At 35.2% G+C, this 23,493-nt stretch overlaps 1 protein-coding gene across 6 annotated transcripts in view; it reads left to right on the top strand.

Moving 5' to 3' along the window:
- LOC145668590 (cytochrome P450 6k1-like) overlaps window positions 1-14,162 on the top strand; it is a 34,791-nt gene extending 20,629 nt beyond the window's left edge. For 5 of the 6 annotated variants that reach the window (XM_081736605.1, XM_081736603.1, XM_081736604.1 and 2 more), the window contains exons 2-5: window positions 2,253-3,210; window positions 7,013-7,243; window positions 8,641-8,892; window positions 13,894-14,162. In XM_081736605.1, the coding sequence (XP_081592731.1) occupies window positions 2,292-3,210; window positions 7,013-7,243; window positions 8,641-8,892; window positions 13,894-14,063 (1,572 nt within the window). In that variant the 5' untranslated portion in view covers window positions 2,253-2,291 and the 3' untranslated portion in view covers window positions 14,064-14,162. The remainder of the gene's footprint in view (window positions 1-2,252; window positions 3,211-7,012; window positions 7,244-8,640; window positions 8,893-13,893) is intronic. The other variant, XM_081736608.1, reaches the window with a different exon arrangement.
- Window positions 14,163-23,493: the final 9,331 nt, after the last annotated feature.

Here is a 23,493-nt window from a genome sequence, read left to right as displayed (position 1 = left end):
CTGTAAATTTTCAAAATTTTGTTGGAAACGGACGTCCAACTTTGGAACTTAACCCGATGATCTGTACACCACACGATATATGACACTATAACTCACTCCTTCATAAAGATGTATAATTCACAACATATCAAATTATAGTTGACGCTTACTAAATCTTAAGTAGTGTTCATAACTGTTTAAGCATAACCCAACCTAGTGTCATATGAATAGAATAATAACGACTTGTTATAGAATTCAGTTACATATTCCAAAGGTTTTTTTTTTTTTTTTTTTTTTTTACTAAATCACGTAAAACTAATTACCATCCCATCAACCGAAGACGTACTATTCTTTTCCTAGCTCAAAGCCTTTGTTTGCTTTCTCTTGTATTGGTTCACACGTAAAACCAAAACGCAATTAATTGGAAGGTTACAGGGGCGGATCCAGGGGGGGCGATCGCCCTCCCCCCAGAAGGGGAAACTTTCTTATTTTATATATAAATAAAAAAAATTAATCTCAGAGTTTGGAGCTCTAAGTAACAGCATTACAACCCACCGCCGTTGTAATGCTGTTAAAGTTTGCTTTATCTTTCACTAATATAAAGATTATTATTTAAAAAAAAAAAGACAGACACAAGGAGATTGCATTTGAAGTGTTTAGGTTTTTCTGAGTTCGAGTACTCTTTTCTTTCCTTTGTTGTTGATGATGGGGTAACGTATTTAAAAAAATGGCTTTTAAGATTTGTTCTTTCTGGAGAAAGGGGACATCAAATTATGCCATTGCACGGGGAAGCAAATTGCATAGGAAAGGCCCTGATCAAAATACATTGTTAAATATCCGATTGCCATTTATCATTTATAACAGGCACACACATGTTCTATATGCACGTAAGTTACTACTTGTAAATTGAGCACTATAGTATAATATTAAAAATACAGGTTTCTAAATGAAATATGAATTCCAAAAGCTTGTAGTTCTTGTGAAAATGAGCATTTTAATGTAAACAAATATAATTTTGATTCTGTTACCAGGTTCTATTTTCAAAAAAATACTCAATTGTGATTATCTGATACCATGTAACAGTAATATTTGTTTATCCAAAATTTGTTTTCTAGTAAAAATATTTCCTCTAGGCATCGCTCTCTTGGCATTACTGTCATATAGGCTTTCCATTTCTTCTTTTCCCTTTCACCACACCTATAATATTCCTAAGAATAAATTTCCTCTCAAGAAGTCATGAGATATTGTCTTCCTGTGAAAATGTCCTTAATATCTTCTAAATAATTTACGAAATCTGTAATAGATAAGGCTACATGAACTGTCTCACTCACATAAAATCATAGGTATTTCTAGTTGATGTAGAAAGTTGAAATTTGGTACGCTTATAGCTTTAGGAAAGATACCAACTGGGAAGTTGTTAAAAGTGTATGATTTACATTTTTCAGGAGGCAAAATAGCGGAATGAAGAAATTCTCCATATTATTTAAATGGGTGTTTTTTTGGATCAAAATATACAATATATTTCAATCAAAAATTTTATTTTAGGCCTTATATCTGGAGACCTACATATAGTGTAGCCAAACCCAAACTATCAGTTAACTCAATATGATGTCCTTATCCCGTAGAAAATACGAAAACTCAATTTAAGGGTCGTTCAAAACTTTTGTGACCCGTGATCTAAAAACTAATTATTGGCCAAAATCGCAATCGTTTGACCCATTTTTTTTTTATAATTCCTAAAATTATTTTCTGTGCAGTGTGAAATTAATTATTTCCTAAGGTCGCAATCTTTTCATACATTTTTCCTTAAAATTCTTGTTTCAAAACATTAAATCAAATGTTTTAGGTAATTGGAGTTGGAATAAAAATTTAGAACACCATATGCTTGTAGGTTTTTGATGGTATTAGTAGAAATGGCTTTAGTTACATTTCTAACTTAATAAGAGACGATGACTCATAACGAAATGTCGATGCTTTGTGGACGACAAAACTAAAACTGCTATTAAAATTAAATGCGAGTGAACAAGAGAGTCTCAAAAACCTAAGGCTGAAATACGAGATGCAAGACTGTAAACCGAGCAAACGCGGGAGTCTTGGGCTCGCCAAAGGCTAGTTTATAAAGTATACTTTAATCAAAAACTTGAATGTACTTGTTTTTAGCCAAAAGTTATTAGTTCACTTAACTATTTTACATCACTTCTATTTTCCATAATCTTTGTTATTTTTTCTTATTATCAAGAGACATCTGATTTTAGAACTTCTTTTTTTTTCAGAATTTATCTGACCCAACCAACCTGAAATCGGAATAAATTATGATAGATATAGTGATAGGATGTATAACACTACTTATTGGACTATATATATACCTTACTTGGAACTTCGACTTCTGGGAGAAACGTGGAATTCCCTATGATAAACCTGTGATCTTAGCTGGAAGTTTACAGAATGTCATACTTCAGCGACAGAATATTGGTAACCATCAAGTGAGTCTTTACAAGAAATTTGAAGGACATCCTTTTGCTGGATTTTTCCTTCTCCGGCAGCCAGCCGTTTTGATTAGAGATCCTGAGCTAATTAAGGCTGTGCTGGTGAAAGATTTTGACCATTTCTTTGACAGAAATTTTCATGCTGATGATAAAATAGATCCACTAGGAGGAAAAATTTTATTTAGTGTTCAAGGATTTAAATGGAAATTTCTAAGATACAAATTAACACCAACTTTCACTTCTGGAAAAATGAAGATGATGTTTCCATTAGTGGCAGAATGCGCAGAGCAATTAGAAGAGGTAATTTTCAACCATGCTAAGAACGGTGATATTGTAGAAATAAAAGATATAGTTGCTAGATATGCTACGGATGTGATAGGTACTTGTGCTTTCGGAATTCGATCTCAAAGTTTGAAGAATCCAAACGAAGAATTCCGTGTAATGGGTAAACAAATATTTGAACCGACTTTGAGAAACCAATTCGTACATGGTGGGTTGTTCTTTTTCCCACAAGTAATTAAATTCCTTAGGTTAAAATTCCTAACACCAGTTGTTGATAAGTACATCCGTTCTGTGTTTTCTGAAACAATGGAATACCGTGAGAAGAATAACATTTTACGCCCAGATTTTCTGCAACTCCTTATAGAGCTTAAGAACAAAGGAAAAGTTGAGGACGATGGATCAGACAAACATGGAAATGATGAAAGCAATTTGTCAGAGAACGTGAATTCTACTGGGAACATAGGTAAGTGAAAAATATTAGTTTACGCAATCTTAATGCTGTTATCTATTTATAACTCTATAAACTAATTACTTTATACTACAGTAGAAATTATAAATGCATAATTCTGTCAGAAGAAACAAAATGTCAAGTTGCTGTACTTTAAAATTTCAGATAATGTATAGTCATACCTTGTAATAGTCAGTTTCGGCAATTATAATGTTTGGAGGTTGATGTAAGTTAAGTTCAATGACCACTTCCACTATTATTAGTAATAACAAATACTGGTGAAGTGGTTAATTCCCTTGAAGACATTTTGTAGTATTCAAAGTTGTGTTAATTTTTATGTCTATTCGTGAAACTGACATGACAATATTGTAGCTCTAAAATTCCAGAATACGATTCATTTAAATGATCGAGTTTATTAGTTTTACTTCATATTACGCATATTTGGTTTACACTTTGATGCATCTCTAGTTTTAGCTTACATCAGTGGCGTAGCACACATTTGCGGGCCCCCCCGCAAAGTATAGAGAAGGGGCCCTAGTTGTAAAGCCGACAGAAGTAAGGTTGAAGCTCTACTTCCTTAAATCTTTATTCATCGCAAGACTTCGGGGCCCCGTATACCTCGGGGCCCCCCCGCACTGCGGGGGTTGCGGGGGCAGCTGCTACGCCACTGGCTTACATCTAGTTGTAGGTATACAATAGTCATACATTTGTTAGATAAGTGTTGGTTATGAATGAGATGGATTGTCATTATTATCAATTGCGGTAAGCATATGAGATCTTAAAGTTTCACTCCATTGCATGTGTGTGTATATATGATACTTTATTTCTTGATAACTACTTTTCGGATTTGAACGAAGTTCTTCAGGCAAGTAACCTATCGTCTAAGGAATAGAAAAGTTAGCAAGGGACAGGCTCGGCTTTGCAACAGAGGCCACAGCTATACACACCGGGAGCTTCTGAGTCCGTTTCATTTCGGCTTGTTTGCGCTAGTAGACTAGAAATCGCTTTGATGATTTCATATAAATTTCCACCGTTCTCACAGTTCAGTTTTTACTCATCATTTTTGTCATGATTATAAGCAATAATACATTGTCCTAATCCCCTTGTTATCAGAATCCTGAAACAAATATTTTTACTGTTACTTCTCCTAAAGCAGGCATGTGCAACAACCGGTCCGTGGGCTGGTTTCGGCTTATTGTAATAATCTAAAAATATAATAATACTAATTATACTTTTATTCTGCTATTTTTCTCTCTATTCTTATCAAACCTCTCATAACAGGATGGATCCTATTCCGGTCATGAGAAGCTTGTAATTCTGAGAAATCATCAGACTTCGACTTGAAGAGCAAGTTCAGCACGAGTAGTGAGTCCATCAAATAGTTGAAGTTCCTTATATATATATATATATATATATATATATATATATATATATATATATATATATATATATATATATATATATATATAACTGAGACCAAGATATCTAAAATTTCTAATAATGAAAACAATTCAAATTTCCATATAGCTAATTTCATGCATTTATTCGGCATCCAAATCAATATGTACTAAATACTCATGCAATATAAATCATATGCTCATGTACAACTAACATGTTCATGCACATAAATCATGAAGATTACTTCCTTAGACTACATGTTAGCAATCAGACTAAAGAGATATGGAGAATTACATGGTACCTAAGTTACTTTAAATTCATATATATAGAAAAAATATTCATTATCAGACTATATGTTTCCCAAACGATTAACTACCGTAGATTCTATTCATTTAATCTTATAAAAAATTCATTTCGATTTAGCTTCACTTTTAATAACATATTATATAAAGTAACCTTATTTCATTTCATTAAATTCATATCATTTAATGTTGGAAAACATAGCCGATCATATTCTAAATTCTCCTTTCTATTATGCACTGGTAGCGTGACAATTAACTTTTACATTCTCCGTAAAACTTTCTGACATTTTGTTTGCTGCTAATAATTTATTTTAATGCGTACATAGACGTAAATAAAGACAGTCGTAGTAAAGTGCATGTAATCTAGTGCATGTAAATAAAGTAATCTATTGTATTATGATCATAATCATGGATAATTTAATTATGAAGTTCACCAATCTAACATATCGAACATCGGGGGAAATTTAAGCTATTTAATGCATAATTACGTGTTTCAACATTTTTATCAGAAAATTAATTAAACTTATGAACAGACTGTTATAATAATTTCAGTGATACGACGATACCACTTTTCTTTTGATATTAAAACTGCAAGGAATAATATATTAAACCTTTCTTCTAAAAATGATTATAGAGTCATACGAGACAATATATATATGCATATATATTGTCTCGTATGATTCTAAACACCAGTAAGTTCTTTTTGATTGGCCCATCCACTGTCCAACTTGCACATTCCTATCCTAAAGAAAACAAGTGTAAGAAATATTTGCAATTTCTTTTCTGATGTCAGATGAAGTTCTAAACCAGACTATGGTTATAGGTTAATGAAAATGAAAACTTAATATTAATATAATAAAGTAAGAAATATATAATAAAAAAATATGGGTAAAGAACAATTTTAACTCATTGATCCAAAGTACAAGTAAATAATGTCCGCCGTTGCGTTACGATTTGGCAATTAAATAAATGGGTTTTCTTAATATTTTGCATCACCTCATTGTATTGGAAAATACTGGTCAAATAATAAAAAATAAAGAAGCCTCAAAAAATAAAAGTATAATACACATTTTGTTTCTTTCTATACACATATATTTAATTAAATTAATTAAATTAGATATCTTTCAAAAGTTTCTCAAATATACTGTACATATATGCCGAATAGCATATTGTTTCAATTTAACACTATTTTTTCTATTATTATTGATCTTATTTTTTTCTCAAAGCACTAATGCATATAATAATTTACACCTGCAATCTCATATCAATTTGAAGCACAACAGAATAACTTTTGTAATATCAAGAAATTGTAATGCATAAAGACACATTGGGTGACACCTAAATTCATTCATCTTGATTTTCATTTATCTCGTACCTCAAAGCATATCTCTAACTCTAACATGCATCTATGCAGAGAACATTGTCCTATTATTTCTCAGAACGAAACTGCAGGTTATGTCGGATATTTTCAAAGCTAAGCGAACTATTAAGTATTAATCTCAAAGTTAGCCCATTCCTTATATATTCGCTCTCTCACATACACACCTTTACTCTTTGCTCATAATCTTAGAGGTAGTTGTCTCTGGGCCCACTTTGAACATTATTTTTCGATGGCCGAGCTCGAGACTGTGAATTAATGGTTTCCACACCATTAACCAGAGTAATTGGCGTTACATAACTCCTCGATGATAACAAGATTATCACCTTTAATGAATTTTAATAGGTCTTTACCTTTACACATATTGTAAGATATGTTACGGACCTCTCATTTCGATATTTGTCGCCCACTGATGCTTCCCATTTACTCACATTGTTGATGTGAGTTATGACATCCCCGTTCTTCGCCAAGAGTATTCTGTAGATCTAGGTAACTTGTCATCCCTGTTTTTATAGTAGCCTCTTAGTTTTTTTTTCTGCAACTTATTTTGATTAATCGCCTGCAAATAAAAAATAAATGTGTACATTAGTACATTTTCTGAGAGAAATATTGTTGTATTCAGTTAAAATAGCAAGAGTTATTAAGATGTAGGCATAACTTTCAGGGTGGCCTTTCTATTTTCAATATATATGATTACTGGACGTTGCCTTTTATGTAAGTGTTTTGCATTTTATTACAGACTTTCCCAAACTGGATATGGAGGATCTTCTTGCACAAGCCCTGATATTTTTTGATGCAGGTTTCGAAACATCATCAACGACAATGTGTTTTGCTCTGTACGAGCTTTCAAAACATCCGGAAATACAGGAAAAATTACGAGATGAAATCATCTCTGCTTTGGGGCATAAAGACGATCGATTAAGTTATGAAGCAATTCAGGGAATGAAATACTTGAATCTTGTTGTTGCAGGTAAATATTGTTTTATAAACTATTACACCTTCAGATAATGAAATCGTTGATCCCGCTCACAAACTTGAACTTATTAAAGATGGTGTTAAATATCTGCGCTGTTTTTGCTTTGTTATCCAGTTGATTTATAAGGGGAATTATTCTTCTGTTTTACTTCAATTGGAATTGTAATAGTTTAATTATATTGATTTCTTCAAATGTATTTTAATATATCTTAAACTGTAGGTCTATATCTCGTATAGTATCTGTGCTGAAAAGAGACCTGAACTTGTAACTTGTAGCCTGAACTTGTAAAGAACAAGGAACAGTAACTTATTTCATGAAATGTAAATTTTGTTAACTATAATTTTCATATTTTATAATCTACTGCAGATAATATTTAATTCTAAATAATTAACTAATAGGTAATTAATCACGTAACTACAGTAGTACGTTTGCGGGTTCCTTAATTTCTTCATGAATGTTGTATATCCGTTTGAAAACGCTATAACCTTTCTATCGGCATGAAATACTATACTACGTTATATTTTGGATAATCCTTAACACCAGATACGCTCTATTATTCAAAAGAAAATGTGAATACTAGTTGCTTACGTATGTTTGTTGCCCCCTTGTCGTCGCTAATAAAAAAAATATTTGCAGTCAACAAAAATAAAATATGACCAAAGTAAATTCTTATATTATTACTAATGTTTTATATTTGCAGCAACGTATCATTGCATTCATTAGACATATTAAGAGCACGTTATAAACTTGTAAGGGAAACAGGACATGGAATACACCGCAAGATGTAGAAGGACTAGCAAGGTAAAGAGAAATATTGTAAGAAAGTGAAATGAAGCACAGTGGATTAGAGAGATAGGAGAGAGCGAGAGGGAGATTAATGAATTGCGCTTGTGGATTAAGTACACATGATGTGTTTATCAAAGCATTAAACAGTAAAAAGGAAGAAGAGAATTAAATGTCACAATACGAAGTGTGCTGTGAGATATAAGGACATAATAGCGCTGATATGAACCCAATTAAAAGTTGAGATCTGAACCTAAAAGATGATGAAGGCAATGACATGTTGCCGAGAGAAATGCTTTGGTCTGATTGCTTTGGTCTGCGAATAATATCTTTGGTCTGATTTTTTTCTTATTTAAAACATACGTAATTTCAAAGCTTCTCTTAAATAGCTTTGAACCCAACTGTACCTTCTATTATCAATCGATATGTGATATTGGTAATATAATGTAGTTAGTCACAGTTACTGGCTGCATATTAACTTAGTTAGTTTCATTTTAACAATATGATATATTAATTAAAATAAAATTTACAAGTCTAACTATAAAACTAATTAACTCCATTTCATTCAATATTTTTTTTACTATTCTCTTTTTGTACCAATTTTGCAGAAACACTTCGAAAATATCCTCCACTTCCATTCCTTGATCGAATATGCACCAAGGAGTACAGGATACCTGGAAGCAATGTGGAACTTCATAAAGGATTTCCTGTATTTCTACCTATTTTAGGAATTCATTATGATCCCATGTACTATCCAGAACCAGAGACGTTTGATCCTATGCGATTTACAGAAGAAAACAAAAAGATGCGTCCAAATTATACTTATTTGCCATTCGGAGAAGGCCCGCGGAATTGTATAGGTAAGTTAATTTCATTGAGCGTATTTCTTTTGGTAAATATATTTTACGAGTATTTGAACTTTTATAGTAGGAATACTGCTGTATACACATCACGAAACGTAACCATTGCATCTTCCGTAAATCACACGTTAGTTCCTTACCTCACCTACTTCCGAATAGGATGAGTGTCTACCACATTTTTCATGATCACCTACTGATAACTTACCTTCTTATAAGGCTAGCCTTATGTAAACGCATATGCATGGCGTATTTAATGGGACTTCAACACAAATCACCTATAAATGTTCTTCTTTAATTGCTCACTCCTTTTGTTGTCAGCCTCCTAGCGAACAGACGTAACGCAAGTAGCGTCTTGGGAAGTAACGTAACGCAAGTAACGCGTTACTTTTTAAGTAACGTTTTCTAGTAACACGTTACATTTTTCCAAATTAACTGGAAGTAACGCGTTACTTTTTAAGTAACGTACCCAGTTTGCGTTACATTTCGGATGAGTAACTACAATATATGTATATTTTTTTGGAAATAGATGTTTCTTTCTTGTAAGGGAATTTCTCAGAATGGAAGAATGGAGCATGAGCTACGTATGTCAGTGAGCTACGTATGTCAGTGACCGACACACAGTCACCGACACACAGAGAAACAGATAAGGTCATAGGGCCACTTGCTGTTTTTGGAGAATGAAGAAAGACTCAGGGAAATCACGTGTTCTGATTGCCTGCATCTGGAAGATTTTGTCATAGATTTTGATAGCTCCAAATCAATACATTCAGTGAGTGAACTACGAGGGCAATGATACCGGTTGTCTATTTTACTTCGATTGGTGTTGTTTTTATAAAGATAGAGAACGAAAATATTTTACCGTATGAACATATGAAAGAATACTTTTTCTTAAAAGCTGATAATGATGGTGGAGAGAATTTAAAGTGTAAAGTGTCTGGAGTGCCCCAGGGGGAAATATTTATCAACAACTAGAGTGCCGGGTTAATATACAGTAAGGGGTTAATATTAATAAACCGTGTTCTGATGATCAGGCCTACTTTATTGATGTAATGTTGATGGTATATAATATTGAAGTTCTTTCAGATCAGTTTTCGTATCCTAGAGTCCCGTTGATTATAGAGTTTGAAACAACTAGGCTACATTTAAAAAGCAAGTATCGATTTTAGTGCTACTGGCAAGTTTTGACTCACCTCCAGTTCATTTATTCTTATTTTATTATTTGTCGTGTAATGATTCTCTATATTTTGTATTTTTAAATTTACATAACAACGTTGTTATTAATATATCATTAGTTTAGTAGAATAATAATAAATAACCATTTTTTCTAACGCATAGGGATGGGCACAAGTAAGCTAAAACTCGATTCTACTCGAAACTCGACTCGAATTCAAGTCGAGTTTCGAGTCGAGTCAAAGGTAATCACGAATCGATTTCCGAGCCGATTCACTGTTTTCGATGTCGAGTTTCAAGTCGAGTCGAGTTTGATAAAGGCTCGCTCGTTCAGCTCGTTTTGAAATCATGGTCTGATTACACTGGACAGCGAAAACCATGAGAAATGTCAGCAGTAACATGGAACAGAATTAGTGTTGCTCACGATAGGGGACAATGCTCGCATTTCATCTCGTCTCGATAACGAGACCACACAAGACTTTTATAAAGAGCTTAGTTCGGCTCGCTTTGGGGCGAGCCATCGGCTCGAGCTGGCTTGGTTGGAATGAACCATCTGCTCGGTTTGGTTCAACAGATCCGAGGGACTCTAGCCGGCTCGGTTGGATAAGCTGTTGACTCGGCTCACTTCTCGATTCGGGTCGATAGTGAATGAGCTATGAGCCGAGCGCTCGACTCGTTGACAGTTCTAAACCCGGGCCAAGTAGTTTTGAAGATATTTGGCCAGCACCCTATAATTTTTAAAAATGTTTGGCTCGAGCCCGAATACTCAACCTACACCCTCAACCCAAATTCAGAAGCTCGTGAACAATGTTCTTGACTCCTAGACTTCTCGACTATCAAGGTTGGCAATCAACTAGTGTTTTTTTTTAAGTATGCGTATACAAACCACCTATCTTTCATGTTTATACACAGTGATGTTATAATTAATAATAATAATAATAATAATAATAATAATAATAATAATAATAATAATAATAATAATAATAATAATAATAATAATAATAATAATAAGTTGTAGTAGTAGTAGTAGTATCATTTATAATAATTATATTTTCTATGAAGGGAGTATTTGAAGGGAGTACTCGAAACTACACACAGGATTTGGCTCGATTGGCTCGACCCAACTCGAAACTCGATCTGAATTCGAGTCTAATTGTAGGAAATTTTTTAGACGAGGTCTCGAGTCGATCTCAAAGATGTATGTTTGTAGTCGAGTCGAGTTTAAAAAAAAAAAAAACTCGCTCGAACTCGCTCGTGCCCATCCCTATGAGTACCGCGGTATGGCATATTAGTCAATGTTACACTATATGAAAATGTTCATATAGCTGTCAAGTAAAAATTTGTTCTTGCATCTACATAAAGCGATTCAGAACATGCATTATTATTGTTCTTCTTCTTCTTCTTCTTCTTCTTCTTCTTCTTATTATTATTATTATTATTATTATTATTATTATTATTATTATTATTATTATTATTATTATTATAGTGGTAGTACTACGGAAAATTGAAGTAATAGGAATTTTTTTCACATATTCAAAGTTTTGGACCTAAAAGTAACGCGTTAATTTTGAAGTATGGTAATAGTTTCTTTTTTTGGGGGGGGGGCAAGTAACGCGTTACATTTTAAGGAAAAGTAAAATAACTTGTAACGCGTTACATTTTTACAAGTAACTTACCCAACGCTGGTAGAGGCTTACAATTTCATGCAGTGATGGCTCCAGAGGGTCACAAGGCAAGTTCACCTCCTCCCTGGAGAACTTAGCCCAACTTACACCGTATACTGTACATAACCAGTACCAATAGGTGATGCAATCCATCAGATTCAGGCGGATATTCCCATTTATGGGACATCAATCACTTTCTTCCGGTAGGTGTGTCTACAATAATCTGCCTTAATAATATCCGTGGTGAGATACCACGTGTCATTGACCCGTTTGGGAGGCTGACAACCTCTTCTGACCTCTGGCTCCTCCGGAGTAAAGGATCTACAAGCAAGAGGAAGAGTAATGGTAAATTGAAGATAAGGCAATGCTTTGGTTCTCTAAAACCAGTGTCTTTTATACAGTTCGACAACATTCTCATCCGAGCGGATTATACTTTTTTGAGCCCCTTCCCCTTTCTCAGCACGGGCTTCGGACCGGCCATAGCAGAAATAATGGCCTTGCCCTTTCAACACAACACATGCGTTGTGACAAGAAGAACACTCTTCTGTGGTTTGACGGTCAAAAATTGCGTGGCCATGATGTTTTAGTGTCAGAAATAGAAGAGTTTGTTAAGAATTGAAGAATCAGTAATGTCTTTACGATTCTCGTAAGATTTGAAGGGAATCTTCGTTCTCTTTCAGAACATTGGCACTGAAGATAAAACTTTTCAATGCTTGATCCCAAAGTATGGTGGATATGCCTTAGCCTGCTCTGTGTAGTGTAAGTGAAAAAGAACTGGAGGCTATTGGCATGTTGCTAGAGATAGATTGACCCCAGATGACTCGTAAGTAGGGCCCATTTAGCACAGCCAGTGTCTAATTTGCTCGCTCGTTTCTCCTGGGAAGTACTCTACTATCTACCATATTCCTCAAACTTAAGTTCCTGTGATTATGAATTGATACTTAAGATGAAGAAACCACATTGTAGCATTGTTTCGAAACTTTCCAGAGTCTCTTCACGGAATAGACCACCCCATTCGAACCATTAACAGAATAAGTGCTGCTACAGACCACATTGAAGGACAATAATAGTTTTGCAGAGATACTTCTTTTGAATCAGTTCTTAGTTTTTAAAAAATAGTATTAAAGTTCTAATCCTTCCCTTTTTATACCGAGTATACACGGATTGTGGAAACGTATCTATACCATATCGGATGTGACGAACGTGTCTGGACATAGCTGCTACTAGGTGAGCGCTACATACCGGAATGGATTGTTCACAGGGTGCCATTTGCGATGGAGGAGTCATGGTATGGGGCTGTTTCTCATGGTTTGGACTCCAACCCTTGATGTTAGTGCCTACGATAATGAATGCCGATGACAATCAAGCAATCCTAACAATTCTACTCTACTTATATTTTGGTAAGTGTTAGGTTGTGGGTCGTTTATGTTTTAACGTGTCAATGCCTACATCGATAAAACGCACACTATTACAGAGCACTTTGAGATGAAGGTGCAAGGACTCAACTGTCCGGCCGAAAGCCAAGATCTCAACTTTATTTAACATTTTTGGGATTAATTGAAATATCGGTTGAGGGCCCTACCACAACGCCCCAAAATCACAGTTTCATGACTGTCATTTTGCAGCAAGAATGAAGGACAATACTTGCAGAAATCTACCGCAACCTTATGGAAAGTCTTGCTAGAAAGGTCGAAGTTGTCGTTGCGAGCCTAGGTCATACCGACTGCATTCCACCGCCACATATATCCGGATCGAAGGATGTCCTGTGATTAATGGCAAGGTAGTGTGTGAAGAAATACGTTTCGAATTCTGGAACTGCTGAGTCATATTTTAGAGTAGGGCATAATCTTAAAGTAGAGCTTATGTTATGGGCATTATGTAAATTTGCTCATACACAAAAACACAAGATTCTTAATCATTAGCTACAAGCAACTTTTATCACAATTAGTAAATCTTTTTTGGAGTAAAAATAAAACAAAAACGTAAAAGCTCTTCGCTGAAAAACACGACGTAAAATAATATTTCTACGTGGTATAAGTTAGTCTTTTTTAAATATATTTTTTGTTATCGTTTATCCTACGTGTGATCCCACCAAAAATGTTATAACAGAAATGTTTCACCGCTTTGTAAAGGATTATCTATAAGTTCGTATTTTGTTTTCTTGTAGGTAACCGTTTCGGATTGATGCAGACCAAAGTAGGACTAGTTAGCATATTGAGGAAATGTGAAGTCGTCATGTGTAGTAAAACACCAGACCCCTTGGAATTTGACAAGAAAGCATTTCTATTAATGCCTGAAGGAGGAGTACATCTGGCACTGAAACCTCTAAACGGTTAACATGGACGAGTATTACAAAATAAACTCTTTTAATTTTGGTACTGTATGATATTTTGTAATTTTCTATATAACAATAAAATTTACATTCTTTAAATGTGATTTTATGTTTTATTTTCTATCTTCGTATATAAGCCCTTAAGTTTATTGGAAGTTAATGTTTTACCTTAAGAATTAACTCTTATGACTGCAGTTATTTACAGTCCATTCAATATCACTAGAGTATGAATCGATAAGAAACAGGACCCAAACCTTTGCTTCATTGCTTTCTTCTTCTTCTTCCATATAAAGTTGAATGTATGTATGTTTGTCTGCCCAGTATACATATCCACAACATGTCTTCGTTGAAATGCATTTTAAAAACAGCCTACACTTGGCTTAGGGCTGGTCTTTATCATATTAATTCCATTAAAAATATGTGTCCGAATGAGAGAATTCAAGATAACTGCCAAAAATTTAGTGCTTCACGAGCCCCTCATTTTAGGGAGATGAGATTTAGTATATAAACTTCTTATATGTATAAATTTGAGTATGTCAACTTCGTTTCGCTTGACATTAGCTTACGTGTTACGAATTACTGCTGAACTGCGATGCAGGGAAAATTGCATATATTTACTCAAGATCGGATCATCATTCGCAATTTTAGTTTCAAGGAAGAGCAAAGCTTATTATGAAGGAAGTTGCGCAAATTCCCAACAATACCCTAAAGGACACAACCGATGTACATTAAGTTAAAGATTTTGTATAATCCTCATTATAATACAAGAAAGTCTAAGTCTGTGTGTAACGTTAGTTTCTAATAGTTCACAGTCGCCCTAATAGATGTCTCTACCTGCACTGTGTACATGTCTGATGCCAACGGATGGCGCTAGCGTACAGTCAATTTGCAGGTTTAATTGCAGATTAAAATTACATTGTCTCAGTTTAACTATTACAAAATAGGGCAAAGCACCATTTTAACTTATAATGTTCGGCAACCTTTAATGTTTCAGGATATTACCAAAATAAGAAGTAAAGAAGTTAGTGTGTTTGCGAAATATTTTTATGCAATAGAGGCGTGAAGTACGTTTATAATGTTCACACTTACAGCTAGATTATTTCATAATAATTTACCTATAGTTTTTATTAGTTTCGCTTATGTTTCCTTATGATTGATCTTCAAGATGCTAATTATTTCATCCCAAACTCATGTGTTCTTACTATTATTTAATATTCGTTTTAGGGACCTTTGAAATTCCTTTTTCATTACCTATCTTACATTCAAGCCTGTTTTTGATTGAAAACAAGCAAAACGAAAATAATTGTATGCAAGTTAGTACGCATGGCAAGATAGACCCCCACTTTAGAAAATTGAAACAATGACTAGGTCATTCCTTTGTACTACGTTTGTACCGTTTGTACCGAAAATATTTTCGTTTGTACCATTTTCCTTATAGGGGTACTTGAGAGGTCAACTGGGGAGGCGATCTTGGCGCCAAGATAGCCCCCTCGTATCACAGCACAAAAAATTGGAATACACCATTCGAAAGCAAATCGTTTGTACCGTTTGTACCGAAAAAAGTTTTATTTGTACCCTGACAGTTTTCGAGAAACAGGGGATGATATGTTGGGATATGTTGGGGAGGGAAGCTATCTTGGCGTCAAGATAACCCCCCAGGTATCACAGCACAAAAAATTGAAATGCACCATTCGAAAGCTAATCGTTTGTACCGTTTGTACCGAAAAAAGTTTCTTTGTACCCTGATAGTTTTCGAGAAACAGGGGATGGGATTTGGGGGCTATCTTGTACGTGAGATAAGCCCCCTAATGTGTACTTTTTCCATGTCCATTAATAGTATTATATGTTTATCCATGTGAATTGATGTGTATTTAGAATTCTGGTTGTGCATATCAAAATAAAAAAAATGAATTTTTCAGTAATAACTCAACGTTAGAATTGAATCGGCGAGTGGGAAAACAGTGTGAGTCCAAAATAAACCATTTTGAAGTAAAGGCAAAAATAACACTAAAGATGTAGAACTACAAGTTGTAATGAAGAGCAGTGCACTTTGCAAGACCTTGCACGTTATAACAGAATGCAATAATGTCGACTGTATATTTGTGGCATTAACAAACGAAAGTTATTTTTTCAAATATCTCAAAATGCGTTTTGTGGACTAGTAGTGGTTTTCCACTCACCGATTCAATTAATTTTTCTCTATTTCTGCCCTTTTCCTTAAGTAAATACGTATTATTCACGAATGACCTATTTGCTTTCGTGTATTGTCTATGAAAGCGGCAAACTTCTCGAGCCGTTAATGTGACAGATATAAACAGCTAATTTTTTCAGTTGGTGTAAAGCTGAAACGTGGAAGGACGCAGTTTAGGTCAGCAAACATTTCATCTTTTAGTTTTCTTTGTTTAAGATTATTTCTGTAAATCCAGTTTCTTTCTGAATTTGTACATACTTCGTTATTCTTTTTACGGTATTTATTTACGGAAAAGGGCACAAATAGTAAAAATTTAATTGAATCGTTGAGCGGAAAAACACTACATGTGCACAAAACGCATTTTGAGATATTTGAAAAAAGAACTTTCGTTTGTTAATGCCACAAATGTACAGTCGACATTATAGCATTCTGTTATAACGTGCGAGGTCTTCCAAATTGTACTGTTCTTCATTACAACTTGTAGTTCTACATCTTTAGTTTTAGTTTCGCCTTTAACTCAAAATGGCTTATTTTGAACTCACACTGTTTTCCCACTCGCTGATTAAATTTTAACGTTGTGTTATTCCCAACAAGTCCTTTTTTTTATTTCGATATGTACAACAAGAGTTTTAAATACTCATAAATTCACATGAATAGACACATAATACTTATTAATGGGCATGGAAAAAGTACATATTAGGGGGCCTATCTTGCGTACTAGATAACCTCCCAAATGCCATCCACTCTTTCTTGAAAATTATCAGGGTACAAACAAAACTTTTTTCGGTACAAACGGTACAAACGATTTGCTTTCGAATGGTGTATTTCAAATTTTTGTGCTGTGATACGGGGGGGCTATGTTGGCACCAAGATAGCCTCACTCCCCAAATATCATCCCCTGTTTCTTGAAAACTATCAGGGTACAAACAAAACTTTTTTCGGTACAAACGGTACAAACGATTTGCTTTCGAATGGTGTATTCCAATTTTTTGTGCTGTGATACGGCTGGGCTATCTTGGCGCCAAGATAGCCATCCGCCCAAAATATCATCCCCTGCTTTTCGAAAACTATCAGAGTACAAACAAAACTTTTTTCGGTACAAACGGTACAAACGATTTGCTTTCGAATGGTGTATTTCAAATTTTTGTGCTGTGATACGGGGGGGGCTATCTTGGCGCCAAGATAGCCCCCCGCCCAGACTATCATCCCCTATTTTTCGAAAACTATCAGAGTACAAACAAAACTATTTTCGGTACAAACGATTTGCTTTCGAATGGTGTATTCCAATTATTTGTGCTGTGATACGGGGGGGCCTATCTTGGCGCCAAGGTAGCCTCCCGCCCAAAATATCATCCCCTGTTTCTCGAAAACTATCACGGTACAAACAAAACTTTTTCGGTACAAACGGTACAAACGATTTGCTTTCGAATGGTGTATTTCAAATTTTTGTGCTGTGATACGGTGGGGCAATCTTGGCGCCAAGATATCCCCCCCAAATGTCATCCCCTGTTTCTCGAAAACTATCAGGGTATAAACAAAACTTTTTTCGGTACAAACGGTACAAACGATTTGCTTTCGAATGGTGTATTTCAAATTTTTGTGCTGGCGCCAAGATAGCCCCCTCAGTTGACCTCTCAAGTAACCGTATAAGGAAAATGGTACAAACGAAAATATTTTCGGTACAAACGCTATAAACGTAGTACAAACGAATGACCTAGTCATTGTTTCAATTTTCTAAAGTGGGGGGGCTATCTTGCCATACATCAAGTTAGTATCGACGAAATAAAACTGATTATTCCAGTGACCATAGATCCCAGGTACTTTTCTCTCCGGTACTCTGCATCAATTTCCCTAACAGCACAATTATATAGCAGGCATATGTCTATCATGTTCTCTCAGGTACATGGGAATGTGCCTTATGTACCTATGAGAGAGAGATCACATGGATGCCAAGTGATAGTCACAGTCTATGTCCGCCCCCAGGCACATGCCTGACATGTACCTGGGGAACTCACCTAGTATGTTCTAGGTATGTTCTTCTCCATATCGTGAGGGAAAATTACTCCCCCAAAATATGTTAAATCGCCTTTATGTGTAATTTGTTTACATTAAGGCAAGTCTAAAACACTTTAAAAAGGTTAAAAAAGTACCCGGAGGTGGGCGCGAACCATTAAGCCTTTGATTACTAGGCGTGTGCTCTTACGATTTGGCCACGGAAGCGATGAAGAAAACGTCGCATGTAGAAGGATGAATCTTTGGGGTCTTTTTAATTTGGCTAATCAGAGTGCTCTTGTAACCCTGTATATTCAACAATAACTGTTTGGGATCAGATAAAATCCACTCGTAATGTAATTTTATAACAAAATGACGCGCGCCTTTTTTACTTTATTTCATGGTTTTTCCATATTCACTTTCAAATGATCGGCGACAGTTGGCATCTAAAAAATGCAATTCTTTATTTCTAACTACGTAAATAATTAACTTTTTACATATGTATGGAAGATTTATCTTAATTTTTAGTCATCAGTTATGTCATTTCTTTCTTCTAAATTTATCTCCCAAATTTGATGCATTTGTTGCTTCTTTTTCCTAAATTATTGTGTACTATACCCTGGCCGGTGAACGATGATTTCTGACAGCTTTGCACATGGCCACGGGGAGCGAGCAGGAGATAGCAGGTCAACCAACCTTAGGCTCAGAACCTGTCACGTCTCCGTGGTAACCACCGCACATTGCCAAACTTTCGTTCACCTCCTCTCACCCTCAACGAGAAAGTAGACGATTCTCCCCTTGTGCAAGAAGCACATGGCAACACCACACTTCTCAGTCGTCCTTGCGAGCTGAGCTGTCAGGAATCATCGTTCGCCGGCCAGGGTATAGAAGGACAGAAAGTGGAGCAGAAATCGCAAGAAACTCTTGCATGTTATTGCGCATGAGCAAATGCAAACAACTGATTGTCATTCGTGCGTCGCTGCAGATATCAATTATGTGTCATAAGTATCTGAAAAAGTATGCACCTAAAGGAAATACCTCCTTCATGAAAGATATATGTCCCAACTGACGACATAAAAACAAATGACTATCACAGTGCGAAACTGAGCCAGGGATATAAATGCTACATTTGCGATACATACTTGCAAATATCAATTAGTTGTAAAAGCACCTAAAACTTTAGGTAGCTGAAGTACATACTTAACATATGAATACCATATGTACCAAGTGTCGGGTACCTAAAAAGTAGCTGGGATACCTAAGTGGCACATGCCTAGCACATCTTGTGCTATTAGGGTTGATGTTACTGCAATTTTCTCTTTTTTCATCGTATCCTTCAATATACCCTCGTCGTGTTATCGTTGTCGTCGTCGTCTGTTTTCTTTCGGTGCTAACTAGAGAACGAGTAGCCAAAAGTTCACATATTTGTATTCATATATGGCTGCATTCATATATGGCAGTTCTATGTCGTAATGAACGACAGTACCAAGGATAATAAAATTACTGTAGTATTTAGTAGTATTTATCTGAGAGAACCCTTTTCTACATTCACTGGAAGATATTGCAATTGAGCGATAAGGATGATTTAGATTATCCTTGCTTCGAAATTCTTGCTCGCACCTTTGGCGTGGGAGACAATGGGTTCGATTCCCAGTGGAGTTCATGTGTTTCGGATTCTATGTTAATCAGTAGGTCCTGTCACATATAGCCTCGATGCTGAAAGGGACTTTAAATTCAAATTCAACTCAACTCAAATTCTTGCTTGATACCTTGTGCACAGTTTTATTAAAGTCAATCTAAATCCTATTCTTCTGCACATTGTTACGAGTACGCTGATTGCATAAATCCTCATTACTTCATCTCCCTACAGCATCAATATAATTGAACTTACAGTATCTGTGTCTCGGTCGTGTAATGATAGTGGTTCATTATGAAGTCTTCCAAATGTTCATATACTATATCTTTGGAACTCCACAACAATTTACTAAAATAAATAGAACAAATTTCAGGGTGAAAGTTAGCCTAGATGAGGAAGTAGATTAAAATGTAAATATATTTTTTCAAATGGTAAATGCACACTTATCCAGTTTAGAGTGCTGTCAGTAACAGTACAATAAACAAAAGACATTCAAAATTCTCAGAGTTTATGATGAACTTCAACTACAAAATTAATTGGATCAGAATGGCATCTCGTGAAAAGGCCATTGGATCATAACGGACTATCAAGTATTTCTTGTATATCTCAAGCGAATTAGTTGGAATAGGAATAATAGAATCATGTGTATTACTTGGACTACAAGATATGTGTCAATGGAGTTTGTTGTAGAGTCCCTTGTGGCTATGAAATTGGTGTGTCTTCCTTCGCTGCAAGTTCATAATAAAATTTTCAAAATTGTGTGTGTGTGTTTTTTTTTTTTTTTAATGTATTGAATACTGCAAGATAGGTTTATATTTTCCCCTAGCCATGTATTCAAATCGAAAGTCGATAATTACCAATCAAATCGATAATTACCACTTCTGGTTTGAATATTGCTCACCATGGAGCAAAAAAAGTTTAAGAGTTATTGCCTTTTATGAATTCAGCGTTGCGAGAACACATTCCCATCTCTCTTATCTCCCTACTAGACCCGAAAGTGGTTGAAAAATCAGGTTCCAGTTTAAATATTGATTGTCATAAAGCAAAAACTATAAGAAATAGCGAGAAGCTGTTTTTGATATGGATTCAACATTAGAACAACAGGACCCATGTCCCACCTTAACCCTCTATTGAAACCAGAAATGATATAAGTGTTAGGAGTAGGAAATTAGTTTATAGGAATAGGTTATAAGTGTTGAGAAAATAATAAGGTACTATCTAAAAAGAAGAAAAGAAATGCTTATATTGCTAGAGACAGTTTAGGTTGTTGATTTAAAAAATGAAGTAAAGTTAGGTTTTGATTCAAGAACGGATCTATTGACAATTGAGTTAGATATAATGGAGAAATGTTGTTAATTGCAAAGTATGATGGTAAGAGAGAATTTTATGTGTACCAATTGAGAAATAATAAAAGAGTGACAGAAGTTTAGAAGTTTATTGGCTCAGTTGTTGTTAGTAACTTATGGGTTAGAATTTTTGAAGATCAACCTAAAAGAGTTTTGAAAGTGAACAGAATCTAACCTAATAGATGTAGGGAATAGAACTTTAATAGAATTGGTTTAATTGAAGCTTGAAATTTTATACTAACAATATGTACTCCTTCAGTATTGAATCCCCATTAGTTTGGAGGTCTACTCTACTTGCACAATTAAAAACGATACCTTATTTCACAAGAAACGTAGGTCTTAGACTCAACATTTAAAATAGACACTAAATCGTGACAGATATATATCCACTTCTTGAAATCTTGTCCCCAGTTGTAGCTCCAGCTTAATAATTACAAATAAAATATGCATTACTGATAGAAGAAATCAAGTAACAATAGACGCAATATCTTACTTTATAATCTATATTTTTCACATACACATTACGATTTAGAAATTATACTTCTGAACTTTCGGCATCTATTGGCATTTTAGCCTGTTTTGTATGAAGAATGATAAACAGTATCAATTGCATCAAACTGGAAATACAGCCGGTATAGTTTTGAATGCCATAAAATTAGTATTTTCTCGATATTGTCGAAAATTACACATAGAATCGTATATCATTTTGTCCAGCTTAATGTTACATGTCGATTGATATACACACACTATGGTCACCTTCATCTTTTCTGAACGAAGTCGTTGAACTGACTTAAAAGGTACAGGTCACAGCAGAACCTAACACTAGACGGTGTCAGGATTTTGCTCGATCAGTCAGACGCTTGAGATCATAATGAGGAAAGGCAGGTGTATGTCAGAATTTGATGACCAGATTGTGATGCCTAGATGGCTGGAAACGAGAATCTCGGAACGAGCGCGACTTGTCGGGTTTTCGCGAACACCGGTAGTTAATGCTCTCGAAAGGTGGAAAAGCGCAGTAAAACCAAAACTAAATCACAAGACATGGAACGGCCACATCACACTAAAGATGTCGGACGTCATAGACTCTCAAGGTTCGTGAAACAGGTTACGGCTCAAACTCTGGCACACTTAATGCTATACTTTAACATCGGACAATTCACACAGCTCCCCATTCATTGTTAAAGATGAGCCTTCACAGCCAACTTCTCACAACTTTACGAATGCTAACCACTCGGCATCGTCAAAAACAATTGGAAAGAATAGGTGCCGATACTACTCTCATCACATCAATGGCCTGATTATAATCCATCGTCTTCCAGAGGAGCAACTACTCGAAATGTACACAATATGATGACAACAAACCATCGGTGGCTCCATTATAATTTAGGGAACTTTCATATGGCTATCCATGGGCCTGGAATTGCATGTGAAGAGGCCATGATGACTCCTGGCTATCAGCAAGTACACCCCAATTCATGCTGGCCACGTTTCAAGCTGGGAATGGACCATTCAGCAGGGCAACGTTACTTGTCACAAGACCAACGTTGTGCTGCAGAGGATCGAGGAGCAGAATGATGAATTTCAATTGCTGCAATGACCCGCAAACTCATCTGATCTTAAATTAATTAAACACCTTTGTGATTTTATTTATTGTCAGATCCGAGCTAATCCCCCCCTCAACCTGCGGAGGATTTACAGAACAAATTACTTGTGTGTGCGGATGTGATGCGCTATGCCTCCAGCCAACTACCAAGGCTTCACTGTTTCCGTACCAAACCGCACTGCTGCTGTCCTGCGATTCAAAGTGGCCATACAACATATTAAGTAGGTGGACCTATTCATTTAATATTCTGTTAAATGAAGTCCAATCTTTGGACAATGTTTTACTTAAATAGAAATTAAAGTTTCAGAGTTAATTATAATTTGGGGCTATATTTTACTAAATATACAGTATATTGTGTTGCTAATGTCTTGATTAGCATATACTTCAATAGCAGTTTTATCTTAATAGATGGTCAGATCCAAGCACGAATTTTTAGGTTTCGAAAAAGAATATTTTTTTTATAACACGAAAATCTACATATACTTATGTCATACTGTTCGGCTCAATGAGATCTAAGATTGGTATTTCTTTCATCTTTGGCCTTTTTTCAATAACCATTAATAATATTGTAGAATATTTTACAATGTTGTCTCAGCAATATTCTTTCTCCCTTTGACATGATATTCAGCATTGCATACAAGTAGTTGTCTCAGTAATATTCTTTCCC

Source organism: Thermobia domestica, chromosome 13 (genome assembly GCF_964235325.1).
Source record: "Thermobia domestica chromosome 13, izTheDome1.hap1.1, whole genome shotgun sequence".
NCBI classification, from domain to species: Eukaryota; Metazoa; Arthropoda; class Insecta; order Zygentoma; family Lepismatidae; genus Thermobia; species Thermobia domestica.
This window is presented reverse-complemented; position numbering and strand designations above follow the sequence as displayed.